Source organism: Manacus vitellinus, unplaced genomic scaffold, assembly GCF_001715985.3.
Source record: "Manacus vitellinus isolate BGI_N305 unplaced genomic scaffold, ASM171598v3 scaffold_13_pilon, whole genome shotgun sequence".
Classification (NCBI taxonomy): Eukaryota; Metazoa; Chordata; class Aves; order Passeriformes; family Pipridae; genus Manacus; species Manacus vitellinus.
In genome coordinates this window covers 12,114,784-12,135,468 of record NW_021938999.1, presented here as the reverse complement: position 1 = coordinate 12,135,468, position 20,685 = coordinate 12,114,784, and the positions used below count along the sequence as shown (strand labels likewise).

General features: G+C 37.9%; 1 protein-coding gene across 5 annotated transcripts in view; it reads right to left on the bottom strand.

Annotated features, from left to right (window-relative positions):
- The window catches only part of PHTF2 (putative homeodomain transcription factor 2), a 64,598-nt gene extending 44,135 nt beyond the window's left edge, over positions 1–20,463 (bottom strand). For 3 of the 5 annotated variants that reach the window (XM_008928883.3, XM_018068092.2, XM_018068091.2), the window contains exons 1-2: positions 13,644–13,841; positions 7,615–7,691 (exon numbers count right to left, since the gene is read on the bottom strand). In XM_008928883.3, coding sequence (XP_008927131.1) covers positions 7,615–7,659 — 45 coding nt within the window. In that variant the 5' untranslated portion in view covers positions 7,660–7,691; positions 13,644–13,841. Of the gene's footprint in view, positions 1–7,614; positions 7,692–13,643; positions 13,842–19,387; positions 19,748–20,398 lie in introns of those variants that run through there. The other 2 variants (XM_018068089.2, XM_018068090.2) reach the window with 2 other exon arrangements.
- Between the last annotated feature and the right edge of the window lie 222 nt (positions 20,464–20,685).

Here is a 20,685-nt window from a genome sequence, read left to right as displayed (position 1 = left end):
CAAAAGATAAAAGATACAAGATACAGAGTTTGGTAAAAAAAAACCAGTTGTTTCCTTGGACTGTGTACCAATGTAATTAAGAGTCTGACACCTTATTAAAGCATTTAGTGCTAAAATATTACCTAATATGCTTTACTAACTTTTATAGTCCAACATTACTAAAATAGCTACATGATTTTATGTATCAAATCTAGTATTAAGATATCAATATATAAATAATTTCTATACATGTAAAATTATGAATTTTAAAAATATACCTCATTTTCTCAAAACCCAGAATATGATTATTAAAAGTTATTTTAAACCCCTTAATTTTTTACATTAACTGATCCCCACTGCAGCAAAGGCAATACTCTAGCAGCTCAGTAGTATAATTATCTCTGTTTAAGTAGATTTCTACTCTTAGGATGATTTGCTTTTTCAGGATGTTTTTCATTTTCAAGGGTGGTGGATTTTTTGCAATTTTGTTTGTGGTGGATATGTGGACCAGACAAGCTAAGCTAAGTCAAACTTAGCTAATAAACCACAGACAGAAATCATCATATAATAGTTGTACACTGTCTGCTAAAAGCAAAGCATTCAGAAACTTTTAGTCAAATAGAAAAGAACAATGGAGGAATTAAAGTTGTATATATTAGGGGTAGAATTTTGAATTTATAACTGCAGAATTATTACTTCTGATTAAAAAAAATTCCATGATTCTCCTGCCTTCTCCTGAAGGGAGGAGAATCATGGAATTTGGCCCCAGAAGGAAAGCTGAAACCAACTACTACTAAGTGTGAAATTAAGCAATTCCAAACTTTGAGTTATTTATTCTTAACTATTTGAATTGCCAACTAATGACCCGCTTAAATTCTGGTAATAACTGCAGCAGCACTGTATTTACAGCCATTTCACTGAACACTAATTTTACCAAGGCTTACTTCAGAGACACTGTCCCTTTCAGAGTCCAATAATAGGTAATTAAACATTTATAAACTATGTATTAATAGTTTTTCTGGACTATTCTTTACAGATTAATTCTTGTTAACATCTGTCAGCTGTGCTTATTTATTGCCCTAATGGTTTACAGATTTTAGTGTACCTACTAAAAACAAGAAACCATTTGCAGGTTAAATTAAATGAGAATACAGGAATAACCAACACCTACTCTAAGCCATGTCCTAGTGTCATGAACTGGACAACAGGGGTAACTTTGGGTACCATTTCTTTGGCCTTACACGGACTACAGAGCAAAACCTAAAAAGAGGCACAAACTGAATGTGATTCCATTTCCGTAATTAATGGCAATTAAGCACGATCTCATATGATAATGTTTATCTATCTTCAAATTTCAAACTAAATTCTTCATGGAATCGCAGAGATTGGAACCTCCAGGGGTCATGTAACCCAACCTCCTGCACAAAGCAGGTCCAGTTACATCAAGTGGCTCCAGGACTTAACCAGTAGAGTTCCAAACCTCTCCAAAGATCGGACATTTCACAGCCTCTTTGGGGTGCTGTCTCAATGCCTGGCAAACCTCACCTTATAGGTTTTTATCCTTACACCTAATCAGAATTTCCCACTTTTCAACTTGTGTTTATTGTTTCCCCTGCAGTCCCTGTGCAGCTCTGACAAGAGCCTAGTTCCATCCTCTCCATGGTCTCCAAAGCAGGAGAGGTTGTAGCAGTTAAGTGCTCCTTTTTGCCCTCTCTTGTTCAGGCTGAGCTAACCAAGATCTCTCAAACTCTCTGCACATCACATAGTTCAGCCTCGTAACAACCTTGGTGACCCTCCATTGGGCTTGGCAAGGAATGTCAATGCCTTTCTTGTACCACTCAGCCCAAAGCTGGACACAGCATCCTAAATGCTGTCTCATATGAGCTGAACAGAAGGGAATAATCCTTTTCCTTGGTCCACTGGCCACACTATTGCTAACAACACCCAGTTGCTTTCCAAGTGTTAAGAATTTAAGACCTCTGTAACTTATTTTTTCACAATAACGTACTCGCACAAAACAAAACAGTCTCAAGATGTAACTGTGGCAGTCTCATTATTCAGTATAATTCCATGAAGACCACTGGAAATCCAGTAATTTTACCAGTGTTGTAACCAGGATTTTAAAACAGCATTGCCCTTACGTCCCTGATCATTTCCACTTCCCATAGCACATTTTCCTTGTGCCACTGCATCCATCTGGGTGGCTGAAAGATCAATCAAATCAGTCAGGAAGAGAAAAGAAAATGTTATATTATAGTTTGACAATGCCTAATGACATAATTTAAGAATCAGAAAACCCCTCTCAAGATAGAGAGATTTCATCTTATTGCTCCCCCATAAGGCAGGTTCAGCTCCTTATAGATTCACAGTCTTAGTTTTAACTGGATTGGTTCCCTGACCAAATTCACTAAGTAAATGTACAAACTCTGTGGGAAGGCAAAGCAGGCATGGGAGCCTACAGGCAGGCAAACTGCAAGCCTGCTTAGTTCAGCCACAGCCCCGATTTGAGTGATCTTTTCTGCAAGATTCAGAATCTGAAGTTTTGTCTGACCAAACAAGACACTGAAGGCAAACCCCCATTAGGTCAGGCGACTACTTGAGTACCAAATCCCAGCACTAGGTGGAAGGAAACTATCTAAATATACGTTTTCTTCCTCAGTGCTTTCACAAATACCAGCTCCCACACTGGTCAGGTTTCGGCACTTGAGGGTGGACCTTTTCAAACCAACACAGTTTCAGCTTCAAAGTTTTAGGTAAAATAGACACACAGCCTGTCCATTTGGCAAAAACTGCCTTTGGTATCAGGGTCACCAATGCATCACATGAATTCAGTGACAGGAAGGAAATGGTTGGTTTCATGGAATGGCATAATTTCCGTTTTATTTCCTCCTTTATTAACTTCATTAACAGAGAGACTGTCTGAGCAGCCAGGGATCAGGTTAGGAAAGCTAAAACCTTGACAGAATTCAACTTGACCAGGGACATCCAGGGCAACAAAAAATAGCTTCTTCAGATTTCTTAATGATAAAGGGAATACCAGGAAAAATATGGGCCCTCCCTGGAAGGAAACGGAAGACCTGGTTACCCAGCACATGGAGAAGGTCAATGTCCTCAACATTTTTGCCTCAGACTTCACTACCAAGTGCTCCAAGTTGCAACCTGGTCTGGTGGGAGGTGTCCCTGCCCATGGGGGGGACTGGAATGAGATGAACTTCAAGGTCCTTTCCAGCCCAGGCCATTCTGTAATTCTAAGAATATAAATTGTCAAGTATAATCTTGGGCTAATGAGCTGGAAAACACTGAGCATTACAGCTCTTAAAGCAATGCCATTAGAACTCTCATTTTGCCCTTTAAAAATACGAGAGAGGAAACATCTCATTTGTTTTATGGTGCCCTTTAACAGCTGTACTCAAGGGACACCCAAAACAGCAGAAAGCTGCATTGGCAAAGTCAACTGATAAGCAATCAGATGCAGGAGTCAGCTTCAATTCATTAAGTTCCATTTTGCCTTCCCATACAACCATCCCCAAGAGAAGGAACAACATAATTGTACAAATTTGTTGACAATATTGCAGGAGAGAAAGGTCCCCATTTTAGCAGCAAGGTTGTTAAGGTAAAATTACATATAGCTTCCAAACTGGAAACAAGACTAACAACTCCATGTCTACTCTTATCTGTAAAACTTGAAAGTATTGTAAGAAATAAATGCAAAAAGTTACAAGTAATAGATGCAATATTTTAAATTATTAAGAAATGTATTATTTTTAACATCCATTACTGTTACTGAGGCAATAATTCAAGTAAGCATAAAGTATCCATATCATACAAAAGACATACCACCAGATACTGAAATTGTTTAAAATTTGTGGGGGTGTCAGATTTTTTCAGAGGAAACATTAAGGTGGTTTCTCTGTAAAATTAATCCATTACAAAGCTGAAGCAAATTCAGTATTCTGGTAAATACACTTAATCCTAAGGATATTAACTAACAAAATGCATCTATGTAAGTAGTAGCTTGGTAGCTGCCTGAAATCCTTCCAGAGAGCAATGCAGACAACCCTGCCACTCCCTTTCATTGCAAGAACCAGGGCAGCTCCAAGGGCTGAAAACAAGCCAGACAAACCCTGCGTGACACACAAGGATCTCAGCACTGTGCTGAGTAGTGCAATCAGAAACACAGCAGAGGTTTAATTTATCTTACCTACAGAGCCAACCTGTATCTAGCAGATTTCATGCCTTGCAAAAGTATTTGTACCAGCTGGGAAATGCAATCACTGGAAGCACTAAAGCTCTGTCCGTGCAATCTTGTATCTCAAATAAGAAGCTGCTATAATACATTGAAATCTTACAATCCAACTTAACTCAGAATTGATTACTGTATTTTTACAAGACAGTAATCAAGAGCTCCAGTGCACTAAAAGCAGAGTAAGTCTATTGCCACAACAAAAAACAAGTTTACATAATAAAAGCTCTGACCTTTTAAACAATTAAGAGTATTACTAAATCATCCTCGTGTGAGGAGCTCAATTTCAGACAATAGCATGAGTCACGGATAAACATGCTGTTTGCAAAACTTGCCTAAAGTAGGGTTGGAAGAGCTTAATTGCTTAACTCTTTCCATTAAAGGAATATAAAAACGTCTCTTGTTTGAGAAACCGACAGACCTCTGAAACTCAGTAGAGAGACACATAAATATATCAAAAAATACATTAAAATTGAAAACTAAGAAACAAAAGGAGCAAGCTCAATATTTCTTACACAACCTCAACCTACTTAAATACTTCTTAGTCACGTATGACTAGAAATACCAGAAGTTCTTCATGTTACTTTTTAGGGCATTCATACACCAATTTATCAATCTGAAAATACCTCCCCAAAACAATTTATATTCTCATTTTATCACACAGGCAAATCATACCAATTTGATCAATACTGACTGCAGCCTCGGTTCTCTTGCCCCATTAACAAACTTCTACTGCCAGAATGTGCTAAGTTTTGATCCCTCCCCACTTCAATTCCAGTTACTGCTGAGATGAATCAGGAGATCTAAAAGACAAGGCAAGTGGGACAACTCTGATAACTAAAATAAAGACTGAAATAAAAATGTAAAACTCTAAACAACCACCAGTTCACAGAATTCAGTAGTTTGCCATCAAAAGCAACGCTATAATAAAAAATGTATCAGAAAGGGAAAAAAAAAAAAGTCTGCTATCAACTAAACACCAACACAGCTTTTTCTGTTGCCCAAATTGAAATCTTTCGGGCAAACAACAAATCCATGCAAAAAATAAATACTGTGCCATGTAAGAAATGAATACATAAGTAAATAAATAAAAAGACCCTGGGTAAAAGAGTCTAGATACTCCCAGGAACAGACCACACCACACTACTAAGTCAGAGAACCCCTTGGGGTTGCCAGCCTGATCCAGAAGAACCCTCAATACGTGGTACCTAAGAAATTATAATCTAATTAGCACGAACATTTGCATGAGATGCAACTTTTCTGCCATACAGCCATTTGTCTCATAACATTCCACTTCCTCATACTGAAAGCAGCATAACTTGCTCATTTGGCAGAACCAGTCCACGTGTGGATTGCAATTAAATTTTGTTCATACCAGGGAAAATACTGGCATCTGGTTTATGCAAGATCTTATCCCTCCTGAAGATAGCTCAGTTTTTCACGAAGTAACAGAAGTCACCTCATCACTACTCCTTTCCATAAAGGCACCATGAAATTTCTGATCAACGAGACCTCTGTAGAAGCCTACAGAGATTTGCAGCAGAAATATTGTTGTTGTTATGAACTAAAAAAATGGAAATGTGTGTGAAATCACTGGAAAACATGACAGAACAATGATTAAAAGAATGATCTGTACTGATAACGAGTAATCCTGTTGGGAGCAGTGCCCTGGGAAAAGTAAAATTGAGGAATGTGTTGTTTATATCTAGACCAGAAGGCCTGCCCTCTGTAAGATCACAGTACAGTGACTCTTCAGAAGAAGATCCTGCCTTTCTAACACCAGGAGGATGGAAAGTTGGAGCATATCACATATGGCATTTCTTTTCCTGTATGACCAACAGGAAAACAGACACGTATTAAAAAAAAAAAAAACCAAAACCAAAAAAACCCCGCAGGTAATAAGCATGAACTTCATTTAAGATTTACAGAGTTAGAGGCTCTTTCTTGCATCAAAGGACCTTTTATACATATAAAGCTGAATACCATAAAAGATCTGTCCAAGGACATCATCACCAATGAAAACAACCTCAGAGACCTGACATCCAGCATCTCTTTCACTGCACAAAGGAGGTCCTGGCCAGACCAAATGTACACACAGCTTGGTGCTTGGAAGTACTATCATTATTCTGATACCACTGTACTGCGAGCGAATCAAATTTATGAGAGAATGAGTGCAAGTGGGTAAAATGAGAATGGTTTCCCCCTTCCATGAGATCCTGCATTGCATTTTGTTACATAAAATCTTTTACAAGTCATCTTCCAAGCCTTTAAAAAATGGGATTGGACCTGCAAACAAGAAACTGTTCAAAACCACAGTGTACTTCCACTGATATTTTTACAAAAATACTCTTTGTAAAGCTTAAATAAGAGAAAGAGTACACAGTACAAAAAAAAAACAAAACAACAAAACAAAACAAAAAATCCTTATTAAATTGTGAATTATTTTCACATTTTTCAATATGTAGTTGAACAATTGCTATAAATTAAGTCAACAAAATTCATTTTTCTGCTTTTTCAACCGCACATTTAATTTACAGTTGTAAAAACCTCAGCAAAGCATACCAGAATTGTCTTATTTCTAGAAATTAACTGTTGCTGTGTAGAAGTTAACAAGAATTTCTGTTTTGAAGACCATTGCCATCCTTTAGCCCAAGGAGAACAATAACTCACAGAAACTTATTAAACCACTGACAGCCAAGAAAAGAAAATAATCATTACACCTTATTTATGTCCTTAGTAAAGATGCACCTCTCAAAGTTTAGCAAATTTTTCAACTTTTTAAAAGCAATTTAACTGAATAAACCAACTGGCATATTATTGTCGAGGATATGATCAATGGGAAATAATAAATTAGAAAGAGATATCAACATTTCTATGTGCAAACATGAATCAAAAGATACAGTAATTAGGCAACATTGTAATTATCTGTATCTCCAAATGAGAGATTTTTCTCTCCTCTCCCCCCCCCGCTATTTTTTTTCCTAACGAACTTCTAAAAATCCCTACCTATCTCTGTTGGTTATGGATTACACCATTTTTTGTTGCTGACAGAAAATACATTTCAATTCTTACTTTCTACTTAAATACAAGGATTCTTTGCTGAGCTATGGAAACCACATACCTCTGTACATTAATTAACACTCTACTAAGAATGAAAATTTTCTTTCCTTTTTCCCATAGCACAAGTAACCTAGGGAGTAAGGAGTTTTCAGCATAGACCAAAAGCAGTTTCATTTCATTAGATACAGTCACTAAATACTTGTTGAGTTTTGGAAATAGAGTTTCGAGCTACTTGCTCTCATACAATGCTAGCAAGCAATGCAGAAGTATTTTACATTTGTTATACTTTACACATAAGCACAATAAGCCACCATAAAAAAAAAAAATCTTACCTTCTTCTGGTACCAAACTATAGCATCAGTTACTTTGGACGCCATTTATTCCACTGAATTCACAGAGTCATTTTAGGCTGTTAACAGAAAGAGACAGAAATTTACTTCCACCTTCCATGTGAAGGGTAAGATAGGGAATGTAGAAACACTCCCATTACCTGCAAAGCACTGAACAGTTGTGTTTACTTTTACTAAGAGTTTGGGTTTTCTCCTCTAAGCAAACAAAAAACTACAAATCTGCTGCTACAGGACATCAGAAGCCTCAGTTTTGTCCTTCCTTCACAGTAGAACACAGGCTGCACAGAGATGATCTGTCATTGTCTCACAAGAACCTCATGAGAATTATATTACATGCCCCTTTTTTTTCCTGATAAATTAAGCAACCTATAGTTATTAGCCCAGCACAGTATTCTGAAGTCCAGGAATAATTATGTTATAAAACACAAGAAAAATTCATAGAGATTATTAGATATGTTTGGGAAAAAAAAAATCAGTGCTAGAACTTCACTAGTCATAAAATTAATATCCTCATGAAAACAATAGAACAAAACTAAGTCAAAAGAAGAAAACCAAGGAAGAGAAGCATGTTTTACTCTAATGGTAACAAATAGCAATAGCATTAATTAATCTTTGATGTCACTGTCATTAGTTTTCAATGTGGAAAAAAACCAAAAGCCAAACTTCCAGCCTACATAAAACATTTGTACCTTGAAAATTAAGTTTTCTTTCATGCAATAAATCAGCCAGAGTTAATTCAGGAAAAAAAAAAGGAGAAAATAAACATAAAAAGCCTTCAGGTCACGACTCTCTCATAGTGGGGAGCCCAGAACTGGACTCAGTACCCCATGTTGGCCTCACTGATGGCAAGAAGAAGGAGGGGTAGCTTAGCCACCAACCACCAAACTATGCCTCAAAATCGGCCTCTCAGAAAACACAGAAAAACAAACAAAAAAACAACACACACACCCACCCCACCAAACCACTAAACACGGAATTCTGGGTTTATTTCTGATAAAAATATCACTCTCATAACATTGTCAATAATATTATGACCTATATTTCTTCACTGAATGGAAACAAGAATTATTAACTCGTAGGCAGTTTTTATAGTGAAAGATTAAATGTGATCTTTATCTTTCTCTTTGATTTCAAGACATTTGTTTACAGCTTTCGCACAGATAAGAAAAGTAAAATACAATGCAAGATCCAAGAAATGGAATGGAAATCAAAACTGTGCAATAAATTAAAATAAGTGTCTTTATGAAACGCCTAAGCATTAGAGCAACTCATGACACTTTATTATATGTTGTTCATCACCAAAAATTTCAGGTTTTTCCTCTTTTTAAAGTAGATATTAGATTACTTGATCATACCAGCTGTTAGTATAAAAATCACAAACACTCCCTCTACAAAAGCCCTTTCAACACAGCCATCTGCCAAGACATTTTTTGGAAAGAAAAATGGGCAAAATGTCCAGCATGCAGCTGGATAAAACCACCATGCCAGGCATGAGCAATTGGCTCACAGGTTGGGCACAAAGAGTTATAGTGAATGGGTTCGTATCAGACCAGCAATGGGTCACTAGTGGGGTTCCACAGAGCTCCATCTTAGGCCCAGTTCTCTGCAACACCTCCACAAACAATGTGGACTCCAATGTCTTTTATACAACTTCAGATAAAGTTACAACCCAAGAGAAAGAAATGTCTCAGAGAGCTTAGACTGTCACTGCAAATTTCAGAAATATCAGAACACTGATGATTGGTGCAACTGAGCAAACAAACACCACAATTTTCCCACTGTTGATAATATCATCATGTAAGTCACATCAAGTCAGCTAAAGCTGGCAGCCATGACTGTGTCAACATCTGTAATTGTCCCTTATTTGTTTCTGATAATAGAGTCTGTTTCTTCTAAAAGCAACTACCAATTACTAAGAATTCATTGGCACAATAAATATAAAAATATTTATATGGCTTAAAGCAAGAAGTCCAACAGAGACTTTGATATAACCTGGTATATCACATAGACTGGTCACCCGTCTTTCTCACACATACAAAGCTTACAATAGGATTTGCTTTCCTGTTTGAAAACCTGTTCAATTAAACTTAAATTTAAAATCCTTTGCTACATTGGACTAGAGACTCAAAGTGACACAAATCCCTTCCCCACACACACAAAGTCTTCACATGCATGACCTAAATCACCACTGCTCAGGGTCACACCTGCACCCTCGCCTTCCCCTCCTTTGAGTCTTGAAGGATCTATAACTCCTTCTCCTTTCTCTTAAACCAACATCCCCTCTCACACATAAAATACCCTGCTTCCTGCCACCATAGTCACAGGATGAGAAAAAGGTTGGAGTAACTCATTATCAGCAGTAAAGAACTGCTGAACCGGCACAGAAACCTTTCCCTCAATAGCTACATTAACTTGATGTCTCTCTCCAAGGTCAGTGATTTTTCAGGAAACCAAGGTTAACTCATGCATCCAAGACTTCAAACTGTGCCAAATATGGCTAAAATTGGATAAACCATTTTAAAGGCAGTAACCTTTGTTTGCAGTAGTTTTCCAACTCACTCAAAAATCTTTTGCCTCAAGAAACAATTACATCACAAAATTATAAGCCAAGTATAATGAAGTAGTTTTACTTGATTTCTATCAACAAATGTCTTATTTAGATTATCCATGGTTTTTGTATTTTCAAGAAACTCTGTACATTAAATCCTCCATAGAGTCTATTTTGGTGGCATTTAAAGCAGATTTGCATACACATTTGCATAAACAAATGCAAATATGATGCTTACAAAAGTAAATATGACAAAATCATGGGATGGATGTCTCAAAACAGTGTGTGCTAAGTAAAAATACCTCTACAAGGAAATATCACATGCTTTCTTCAAGAGATAAACAACCATTTCTGAGACAACACTGTAATGAAAGGTGAAAAAGCTTATTTAATTATTTCTGGGCACTGTTTCTGGTTGCAGAGACTTGGATTTGTCTGTGGTTTGATTTTTTTGGTTTGTCTTTTGGTTTTGGGGGGTTTAGGGAAGTGAAGTGAGACTTTATGAGTTTAATAGACTCGGCCTGAAGCTAGCTCATCTGGACGAGAAATGGATGGTAACAATTCAAGGCCCTTAAGCTGCAGCCCTGGCTCTGACCCTGCATCTGCCCACAGCTCACGAACACTTCAGATTGGGACAAAGTATCGCAGCAATTTCAGAACTCTGCATATTTATTACAGGTTCATCTGTCATTCACAGCTGACAGTTCATATTGATCCTGAAATCAGCCTGTACAAGCCATGCACATCGGTATCAACCGGGTAAAAGTGAACAAGTCAAAGCAGCTGACAGACGTGCACAAGCATTACAGAGCGCTGCCTGTTCTTCTGCCTGGTTCTCCTCCCATCCTCTCTGGACCCATCCATCTTTTCCGTGTTCTGTGTTGAATATTGGCATCTGGGATAGGGACCAGCTTTAGCACTCAGTTGTATAATGTCCTGTGCAGAGTAACTACCGCGAGATTAACTTAATCTTAACTAGCTGGAGACTTAATAGCAGGACAAAAAATACTCCCAACTTCAGAGATTAGACAGAGCATCCAAATATAAAAGCTTGATCACATCATCTCTGTAACATTCAACAGAGCTGTTCATTACAATTCCATCAAACTCACAGTTAATGCTATGAATAACAAGCAATATTTTTTTTAATCAAAACTTCATTACTTCCTTAAAGGTAAAAGCGGATTATCTAGTTCTAGCGATCCCTATTCAGAAGTGGAGTTTCTTAGCTATTTCCAGTTTCAGGGCATAATCATATTCCATTTTAAGTACACACTACACCCCACAATCAATTGAGGAGTTTCTCAGAGGCCACAGAAATCTATATTTAGATGTGTTCAGGTAGCTAAATGCATGCAGCACTGCAGTGCCTATTGTGTAAGAAAAGATTTAAATAAATTCAAAGTAAGTATATTTAGAAATTTTACTCATATCCTCAGGGTTTTGGTAACCCTAGTCAGACAAATGTATATATTTCTAAATGACAGTCTACAGTAAATGAAAGCAATCTGAATTCTGACACAAGCCCAGAATAAAATTGTGTTCCTTGTAGTGACAAAGAAAACAAATGACAATTTTTTGAAGAATATACAAATCTAAGCAGTGTCAACTAGCTTAATTAAAAATTAAATTACTAATTAAAAATACAAAACAAGCAAGGACACATAGGCAAATAGTTCTTTCCTTGCCTGTAAACACTGTGAATCACTAAATATTTCAAGGAACCTGTCTCCTCTATAACAATCCCAACCTGAATGGTCAGGATACCATCCAGCTGTTGAGTCAAGACTTGAATGTCCTTCTCTACTCATTATGATCATGGAATGATGAAGCGATCAATTTGGCACGTTCACTATACATCAGCAGGGGTAAAATTGCAAATCTGTGGCATTTGTCTCAAATGTTTTTTAAAAACACCACTGATTTTTATTACCTTCAGAAGAACTTACGTTCACAGCAAATAAAAGGCGGGTTTAAAAAGGTTGCTACATAAAGCCACGAGAATACTAGAAGATGGTTTCAATTGCTCTCCAGGATAGACCTTTTACCATTATTAGATCCTCCATATTACAGTTTCACAATTACAGACATAATTTCACTAAGATTCCCTGTGCAGAGTAAGAAAAGACAACAAATCAGAATAGTAAAGCCCATGGCCTAAACTACTAATTTTGTAGGAACGTTTGTATCACACAAACTCTCTTAAAACATTACACCTGCTCCTGCACAGCTAGAAAATAACTTCCATGACGTAAAAAAACTCACTTTCCAGGTTCAACATCAAAATACAAGTTAACATTATCATCTGATTGCCAATATTATTTGATACTTTAAGTTAATTTTAAATGAGCCCAATAAACAGTCACATTAGGCATCCGCTGCTGACTGAAAAGATGCTTCTGCCATGACGTACCAAACCAAGGCAGGTATCAGTGTAACACAGATACAGCACTAAACTCACCACGAGTCATCCTTCCCACACTCAAATCCAGGGGAGTTCTGCCACTGCCACAAAGAAGGGGATAAATCTTGAAGCAAGGTTCCAAAGGAAGCATTCTTTTTCATGTGCATTACAAGTAAACTATTAAACCTACATTTCCTATTTGAAGGGGAACATCAAATACTATGTGATGCACTCAGTGTTCTTTTTAAGTACTTTATCTATGCATCTGTTCTGAAAAGAGCATTTCAGAATTGCAAATTGTATACAACCAAATGAGAAACTTGTCACTCCCAGGTTCACACCTTTCAGTGGAAGTTTTACCATATTCCGTTCAGCTAGCCTCAAGAAAACCTGAAGCAGGTAAAAGGGAAGGAAAAAGTAAAGTTAAATTAAAAAAAAAAGAAAAGAAAAAACCAGACACTGCTAACTTAAGGACTGTATCCAGCAACCAGCATGAAAAGTACTCTTGCTGCCATGCCTGCCAAGCCCCCCCAAGTTGCTGTCTTGCAATCCATGGTCATAATAGTTTGTAAATAAAGAGGAATTAACATACTTGCTTTCCCCAAGGAACAACAATTCTACTAAAACTGGATACCAGCATTCCTAACAAAAAACCAACAAAACCACTGAAAACCCAAAATACAATCCCCCCCAAACAACAGATAAAAAAAAAATTGAACATCTCTAGATGTATATTTGGGGAATTTTTTGTTTGTTTGAGGAGTTTATCAGGCCAACAGCATCAACAACAAAATATGAATCGGTGTCTATGCTGGCTGCTGTGTAACAAGCCCTGTACTTTTTGAACAGAGATGTACCAAACATGTCTCATATACCATGACACATACAGAGACTTGGCAGCATGTCCATGCCTGTCTGTGCCTCCAGTAAAATGTCAGGGACTGAAAAACTGATACTTTCTCAGGCCTCTGCATTCTGCCCACAAACCACTGCATCTGATCCCACTTCTGCCACTGCACATTTATTCTTCCTTATAAGCTCATGCCCTTTATCACTTACCAGCCCAGACAGGAAGATCTCACAGATGTAGCACAGAGCTTGTAGCGAGAAACAGTTTTCAAATTCTGACGGGAAGTAGGCTCGGCTTAGCCATCTTCACTTCCACAGCAAACACACCAACACTTGAAGCAAGAAAGTACCACAGAAAATAACTGTCTCCCAAGGAATACTTGTTTTGCCAGAGAATTACACAACTGTCTGAAATAGCAACAAAATGTTGACTATTAGGATTTCTGAGATTTATTTCAGGTTCTGGTAGAAGAACATTGCGTGCAGCTGCTGCAACTGCTGCAGCCGTTTCTGGAATCTATGCCCTCAGCCTTAAGGTCTGTGCAAGTTTCCTAATTTTGTTACATAACTGGCCCATGGCTCCATTTGAAGTGACATGACACAATCTCATAGATACCTTACTCATAAAAATAGGGGGGAAGGACTCTTCTACAGAGAAATCCAGGATTCCACACATCTCGTAATTTACCCTTGAGTCAGCTGAAGTATTCATAAATTAGCAAAAAGCTTCTACTATTTAAACATACTCTACCATTTAATAAAGTAGACAAATCCAAATCCTTAAAGGAAACTATAATCAAGCTAATTTTGCTTATCTTCTATAAGAGACATTAGTTTCAAAATTCCCATTAATCCAAATACAGTAATTTCTGCTAGCACGATAGATCCAAAAGCCATTTCTGAAAATGCTGTATCTTTTAAAAAAATTAAATTAAACACAGTATATGGTCAATCTTGAGTTCTGTTCTATTTAATTCCTGGGTTTTTTGTACTAAATACCATACATATACATACATATCCTACTAAACATTTGTAAACTTGTACTGAGAAATCCTTGAAATATTGCAGGGATTTGCTCTTACAACTGTCATAACTTTATTAAAGAATAGAATATCTATACACACCAAGTTTTTAATTTATATATACAGCCACTTTAACAAATACTTGAAAAAAAACAACAAAACAAATACAGTATCCACCTTGAAATAAAATGCTAGGCTCCTTTTCTCCTTCATGTGATTCTAAACACAATAAATCTTGCTCACTGGAAATTCTGACTTGTGTTTAGGAGGGCTTGTTTATCTGTCACCAGGCACTGCACAGCAGAGTTGTGGCTTCTCAATGACTACAGTCAGGAAGCTGAAAACCACTCCTAAATCACCAAGTTTGCATCATGTTCTACAAATAGTTATCCAGCAAGTTTTTGAAGCAGCTGAGGCATGAAGTGGCTGAGCTGTCAGAAAAAGCTGCTGTCTCTTGTAACAGTCACTGTTCTGCAGGAACACAGTAGCAAATGCTGGATCTCTATTCTTTAAAAAGTCTCTGGAGCGATCCAAGCAAGGAATTGCAGAGTAACAAGCCTTACAAGTGTATCTGGCAAGATCCTCAAAACAATCATTAAAAATGGAACACCATTATACCCTAAAGACTATCTGATAGGGTCTAATCAGCAGTTTCTGCAGAGGAAGATCATGTCTCAGTCTATCAGTATTTCTGAACATGTCAAACTAACTGATAAACACGAGCAAGTGATAGAACATACATGGACTTTCAAAGAGCCTTTGGAAAGATGTCAAAGACTTCTAAATAGACCGATGTCTATGAAAAGCAAACATTGCCACAGATCAAAACCAGCCAGAAACACTGAACAAAATTTGGAGTCAACCTTCTTCACTGCCATTGGCTAACTGGATAATGAAGATTAACAGCAGCATCCAGACTGCATAAAGTGGCCTAGTGATCACCTGTTCTGATGCCCAGGAGCTCCTTGGATCACCCATCACTGGCCTGTAGCTCTTCCATTCAGTGCCAGTCCAAGGCAAAGTGCACACAAATCCCTGTTCTCCTTCACGTAGAAGCATCCTAATCCCAAAACTAAACTCAGACTAAATCTTCCTAGTCTGGTCTCTATGTTCCACCAGCCTTCATGTGCTTGAGTGCTCCGTAGTGACAGAGGCAGACACTCGGGGCCTCATCCAGCATACACATGCCCTAGTAGCTACCTCTTTCCCAAGGTCTCATGTTAAAGGATGAGAGCATCCAGAAATCACAACTTCCAACTCTCTAAGTATGCCAACCATCAGACTTTTACTAGAAACACAAACACAGACACTCATCACACCGCTGCTTCATCGGGCGCTGACAGCTAAGGGTGGCTTACAAATAAATTGAGATGCCCCACATTCCTTCTGGCTTCCAGAACTCCGAAGAGGGAACTTCCAGCAGAAGCAATCACTCCCTAAAGATGTGTAAGGTCCACACAACTGATGGCGAAGGTGAGAATGGTCTGGTAAGGCTTCACAAGGGTTTTAACCACTCTAAGCAGTACCACCACAGTCACTACCCCTCCTCAGTCACCAGCTCCCACTCCTCTTTCTACCAGCATCAGAGCCCATCACACAGCAGACAACTGTACCATTAACACTGTTAATCTGGACTAATTAAGACTATTTCCCCCTCCTCCTCCTCCTATTTGGACCAGTAGATTAGCATTTCTATAAAGTACTGCCTAAATTAAGTCCTGAAACAGAGTGAACTGAGTCCTGCACTATTATTCCAAATTTTAAGCCTCTGTAAATATGTCCAGTGACTTGCTGTATTTATCTTTTACATTTAAGGGAAGAAAAGAAAACCTGAAGTAGTAACATTTCTAGATAACAATTAATCTTAAATTGGCAAAGCTTAAGAATACAGACTAACTTTTACAATGAACAGGCAACAAAAAATCAACCATGTCAATGTTATCTATAAGTGTTATATGTTACATATGTTATATGCATACCACTCAAAGCTTTAAAAACAGGTATCTCAAATCCAGAAAGGAACTTTGGCAGATCAGGGAGCTCTTCCATCCAATATACTACAGTCAGAAGAACACAGAGACAGTTGAATAAATGAGGAATGACAAGGAAAACACTGCAGTACAGTTCTATTGGTTGATTGCACAACCTGATTTGAAACACACATATTTTACTGGAAGAAGAATATTAAAATAATGAGGGAGGTGTTCTGAGAAGGCCTATGAATTGCCAATCACTTAAAGGACTCTCCTGTTGAAACAGGTAAGCATGAACAGGGAAAAAAGGAATTATAATAGATTAAATGAGACGTTAAGAAATATACAGAAAATCCAGTCAAGAAAACAACAGCTTTCAATAATACAGGGAACTTCATTCATTAATTGAGTTGAGAGGATAGCAAAGCCAAATTTTTAACAGAGAAATATTATATTACAACACATAATTGGACTGTTAAAGTCAGTACCACAGGAAGTCATTGAAGCCAAGACTTTACTCCCATTCGAAAAGAAAGCAGCTATTTAAACACACATTAACAAGAAGCGGGGAAAAAAAAATCAACACAGAGCTGAGGGAATCTCAAGCTTCATGACCCAGGATGCAAGAAAACATCCAAAGAGATGACTGGGCTGTATTTGGCCATACAAACACTCCCCTTAACTCGACCCCTCCACGGCCAGAAGCCAATACCAAGGAGAGCGTGTGAGCAACACATAGAACAAACTGTCCCTCAGACAGATCAACATGAAGAGTGTTCAGCTGCCAAGACAGCATCTGCCAACCACCTAAACCCCAAAAGCATCTGGCGCTGGCCAACTTCCAAAATGCAAGGCTTGCACGATTTCATATTTGATGTGATATTGCTTTAATTTCTTCTCCCACTTTGCAATTGTATTTTATTTTTTAAGAACAGAGCAACAAATTATTTGCAAATGAGAGTTCAATCCAATGCTTGGACTCATTCCAGGAAGCCATCTAGGCTCTCTGGAGTATGTCTACCAAGACCACCTTAAATGAGCAAAGAATTAAATGCTGAACATTACATGTTTCACTTAAAGAGTATTCCCAGTGGAAAACAAATTTGGAAAAAGATCCCCTTTACACATGTAAATTAAGAAATAAGAGTACAGCTCTAGGAACTCTCTGATATCCTTCCCTTCAACTATAAAAAAACCCCACACCACATACACAAGCTGTATTTCCAAATTTCTTGACAATATAATGGCTATCTCTATATATATGTACATGTTTGCTCTAACTTTGAAGTTGCCCTGAGATAGGGTTGGACAAGACTGATGACTTCCAATGACCCCTTTCAACTAAATTATTCTATGATTACATGTAGAGCATACCCAAACATTACACAGCAATACATTATAGCCCTAATTACTATTTTTATCTCTACACGCAATTTATTAAGCTCTTTGTGTTCTCCTTACAAATTTGAATATGATTTCTACAAGCAGTTTACCATTTCCTACGCACTCAGAAAGGACTTTATGAATAACATTACAGTAAACTCAAGGGAGAAAACATGATAATTAAAGCTTTCAAAGTCTTATTTTTCACACCACCACCTATATTTGAGTAAATGGTGGTCAACCGTCCTTGACCAGTCAGAGGGAGTAGCACCCCGACAGAGGTATCCCAAGAGTTTTGTTTTGTTTCCTTCATACAACAACAAAAAAATTACAGAAAAAACAGGCCTACCTTGCCCTGTGAGCATAAGCAATTAAGTCTGTTTTTACCAGTGTCCCGTGGCTCCCTATTGTCCTGCTCCACCTCACCCATCATTGTTTTCCTGCCCCCCACCCATCTTAACAACCATCCCAACTATTTGGCTGCTCCAGTACCTGCAGGCACCATGATGGCTCAGAGCTCAGTACACAGACTGCCCAGCAGTTGCTCACATTTGAAGAGGTTAGGGACTCAATTATAACTGCCTTTTTTGGGTGGGAATATTAATTTGGCTCACTACCTGTCAAAAGTTTTATAAAAATTTTATAAAAACTGTGTACTTAATGTCTTTTAGTTGCCACTAACTTTGGTTTCATCATCTGAGAAGTGACTCAAGTGGGAGAAGACAGACAATGAAAGTAATTGTACAAGCTTTTTGCCCTTATTAAGCCTTGCTAAAAATTCACATAAACTGTCCGGCGATGAATCCATAGACAAAGCTGTTTATTACGAAAAGAACACCCTCCTAGATAAAAAAAACCCAAAACAGAACCCAATCTTTGACTGTCATTGCTTTCACTCCCATGGGTCATGAGAAAAGAAAAACATTTCTTCAACAAAATTTCTTCTATAAATCAGTAGAAGATACGATATTTAGAAAAAGTCTGGGAAAACAGCATATGTAGCTTTGGAGAATTAGGAAAGAAATTATGTCCACTGCTTTCCAGTGACCCCTGCCAGCTGTGACAGGAACAGCAGTGTTCAACTCCAAGAGCCCCGTCACTCTTCATTGCCTGGTCAACTGCCCCAAACAACGTTGATGGAATTCTTTAACACACCTCTGTCCCGCTCTAATACACAGCAATAACCAGTTTGAGTTCTTCCAGAATTCACACCAATGCCCAGCAGCTATGGATACACCTAGGACCAACTTTTTGAGACAAGCTGAGCTAACTCTGCTTTAGTAGAAATCCAGTTCTACCAGAATATCCGAAGTGCTCCATGGAGTTCCCAAAAATTACTGGTAATTTACTGGTATGTCACATTCCACACAATACAAGAGGAAAAAAATTCTAGTACAAGCATTGAATTAAACCAATTAAGTTTCAAAATTCTTTTTCAGGTGACTCAGGCTTGTGTTTTATCCTTTGTAATATTTATATCCAAAATAAAAACATACATTGGCAGTAAAACATAGCAACACAACATTTAACTGCACAAACATTCCACTTCAAACATGGATCAGGATCTTAAACGCACCAGTTCCAGGCACTGCTCTCAGCCATCACCTTCAGAAATGAAAATTGCTCATAAATACTGTACAGTGGAGTCTGTGGGGGTGATGTGCGTGCATACATCAGTTCATAAACACCATACTGGAAAAGAAATAAGACTTCTGAGAAAAAGATTATCCTTTCCAGGGAGTTACAAATAAAGAGGCAAATCAAATAAGATCACCAAAACCTTCAGAGCTACAGAAACAGCCAAAAACATACAGCTATTTATAACCCAGAGATTTATTCACAGAACACTTTTAGCCTCTTAACCCCAGGAAAACAAAGTCTCATGCCAAGTGCTAATGTATATAACAGAAATATATCCTTCTGCCACGTACTGACCACTCCAAGTGCAGCTAAAGATATTAGGATTCACTTACTAGGATTAACAGGTTATTTCAAGTGATGCACTTCTCCCTGATAAAACAGATACCACCATCTGTTTAACAGCATCAACAGGAAGATATAAGCAGACAAATTACTGATGACACACTGTATTTAGCTTCATTCCTATTAGAGAAGTCGTGTGTCCAAACTGTAAAACCAGCTGTATTTTCTGTAGGAACATTTCATCACTAAGAATTTCAGAACGTTAATTAAAGTTCTTTCAACAAGTTAGGTTTTCCAATTAATTACTTTTTCCTGTTAATTATATGACAGAGGGATAAGACACTGGCAAATTTGGAACAAAATGCAAGACTCAGCGGTACTACATTTCAAGTGACCAGTAACATCTAAAAGCAATAAAAGGCAAAACACCAAGCACAGAGCTTGACACTAAGGACTAAAACTAACCCTGAGTCTGATACACGTAAATCACACCCACTCAGAGACTATAGATGAAAACCAAAAGTAAAAGAAACAAACACCTGGATATTTCGACTACCACAGAAAAAATTTTCCTCAGCTTCTTTGTTTTTTCAAAGAAAAGACAGTAAATAAAACACCAGGGAAATGAATGTGACAGCAGGAACTTCACCTGATGGGAAGTTACCTAACATTTTGATTCCCAACTTGGAAACCAAGGGCAAGCAGCAGTCAGGTTGTCACTGGTCTAGGATGGAAAATGAAAGAAAAGGAATAAGGATTGAGAAAGAAAACATTGAAAGAAGAAGAAGGCACGTAAAACTCAAGAACACGGGAGATGAGGACAGAGGCGACTGTGAAGATGCCGAAATTCAGGACCTTTAAAGGGAAGAAGAGAACTCCTATCACCTGACCCGGGCACTGGGGCAGCGCTCGGTGCGTCCGAGCAGCTCCGCGGGGAGAAGGAGCCTCACG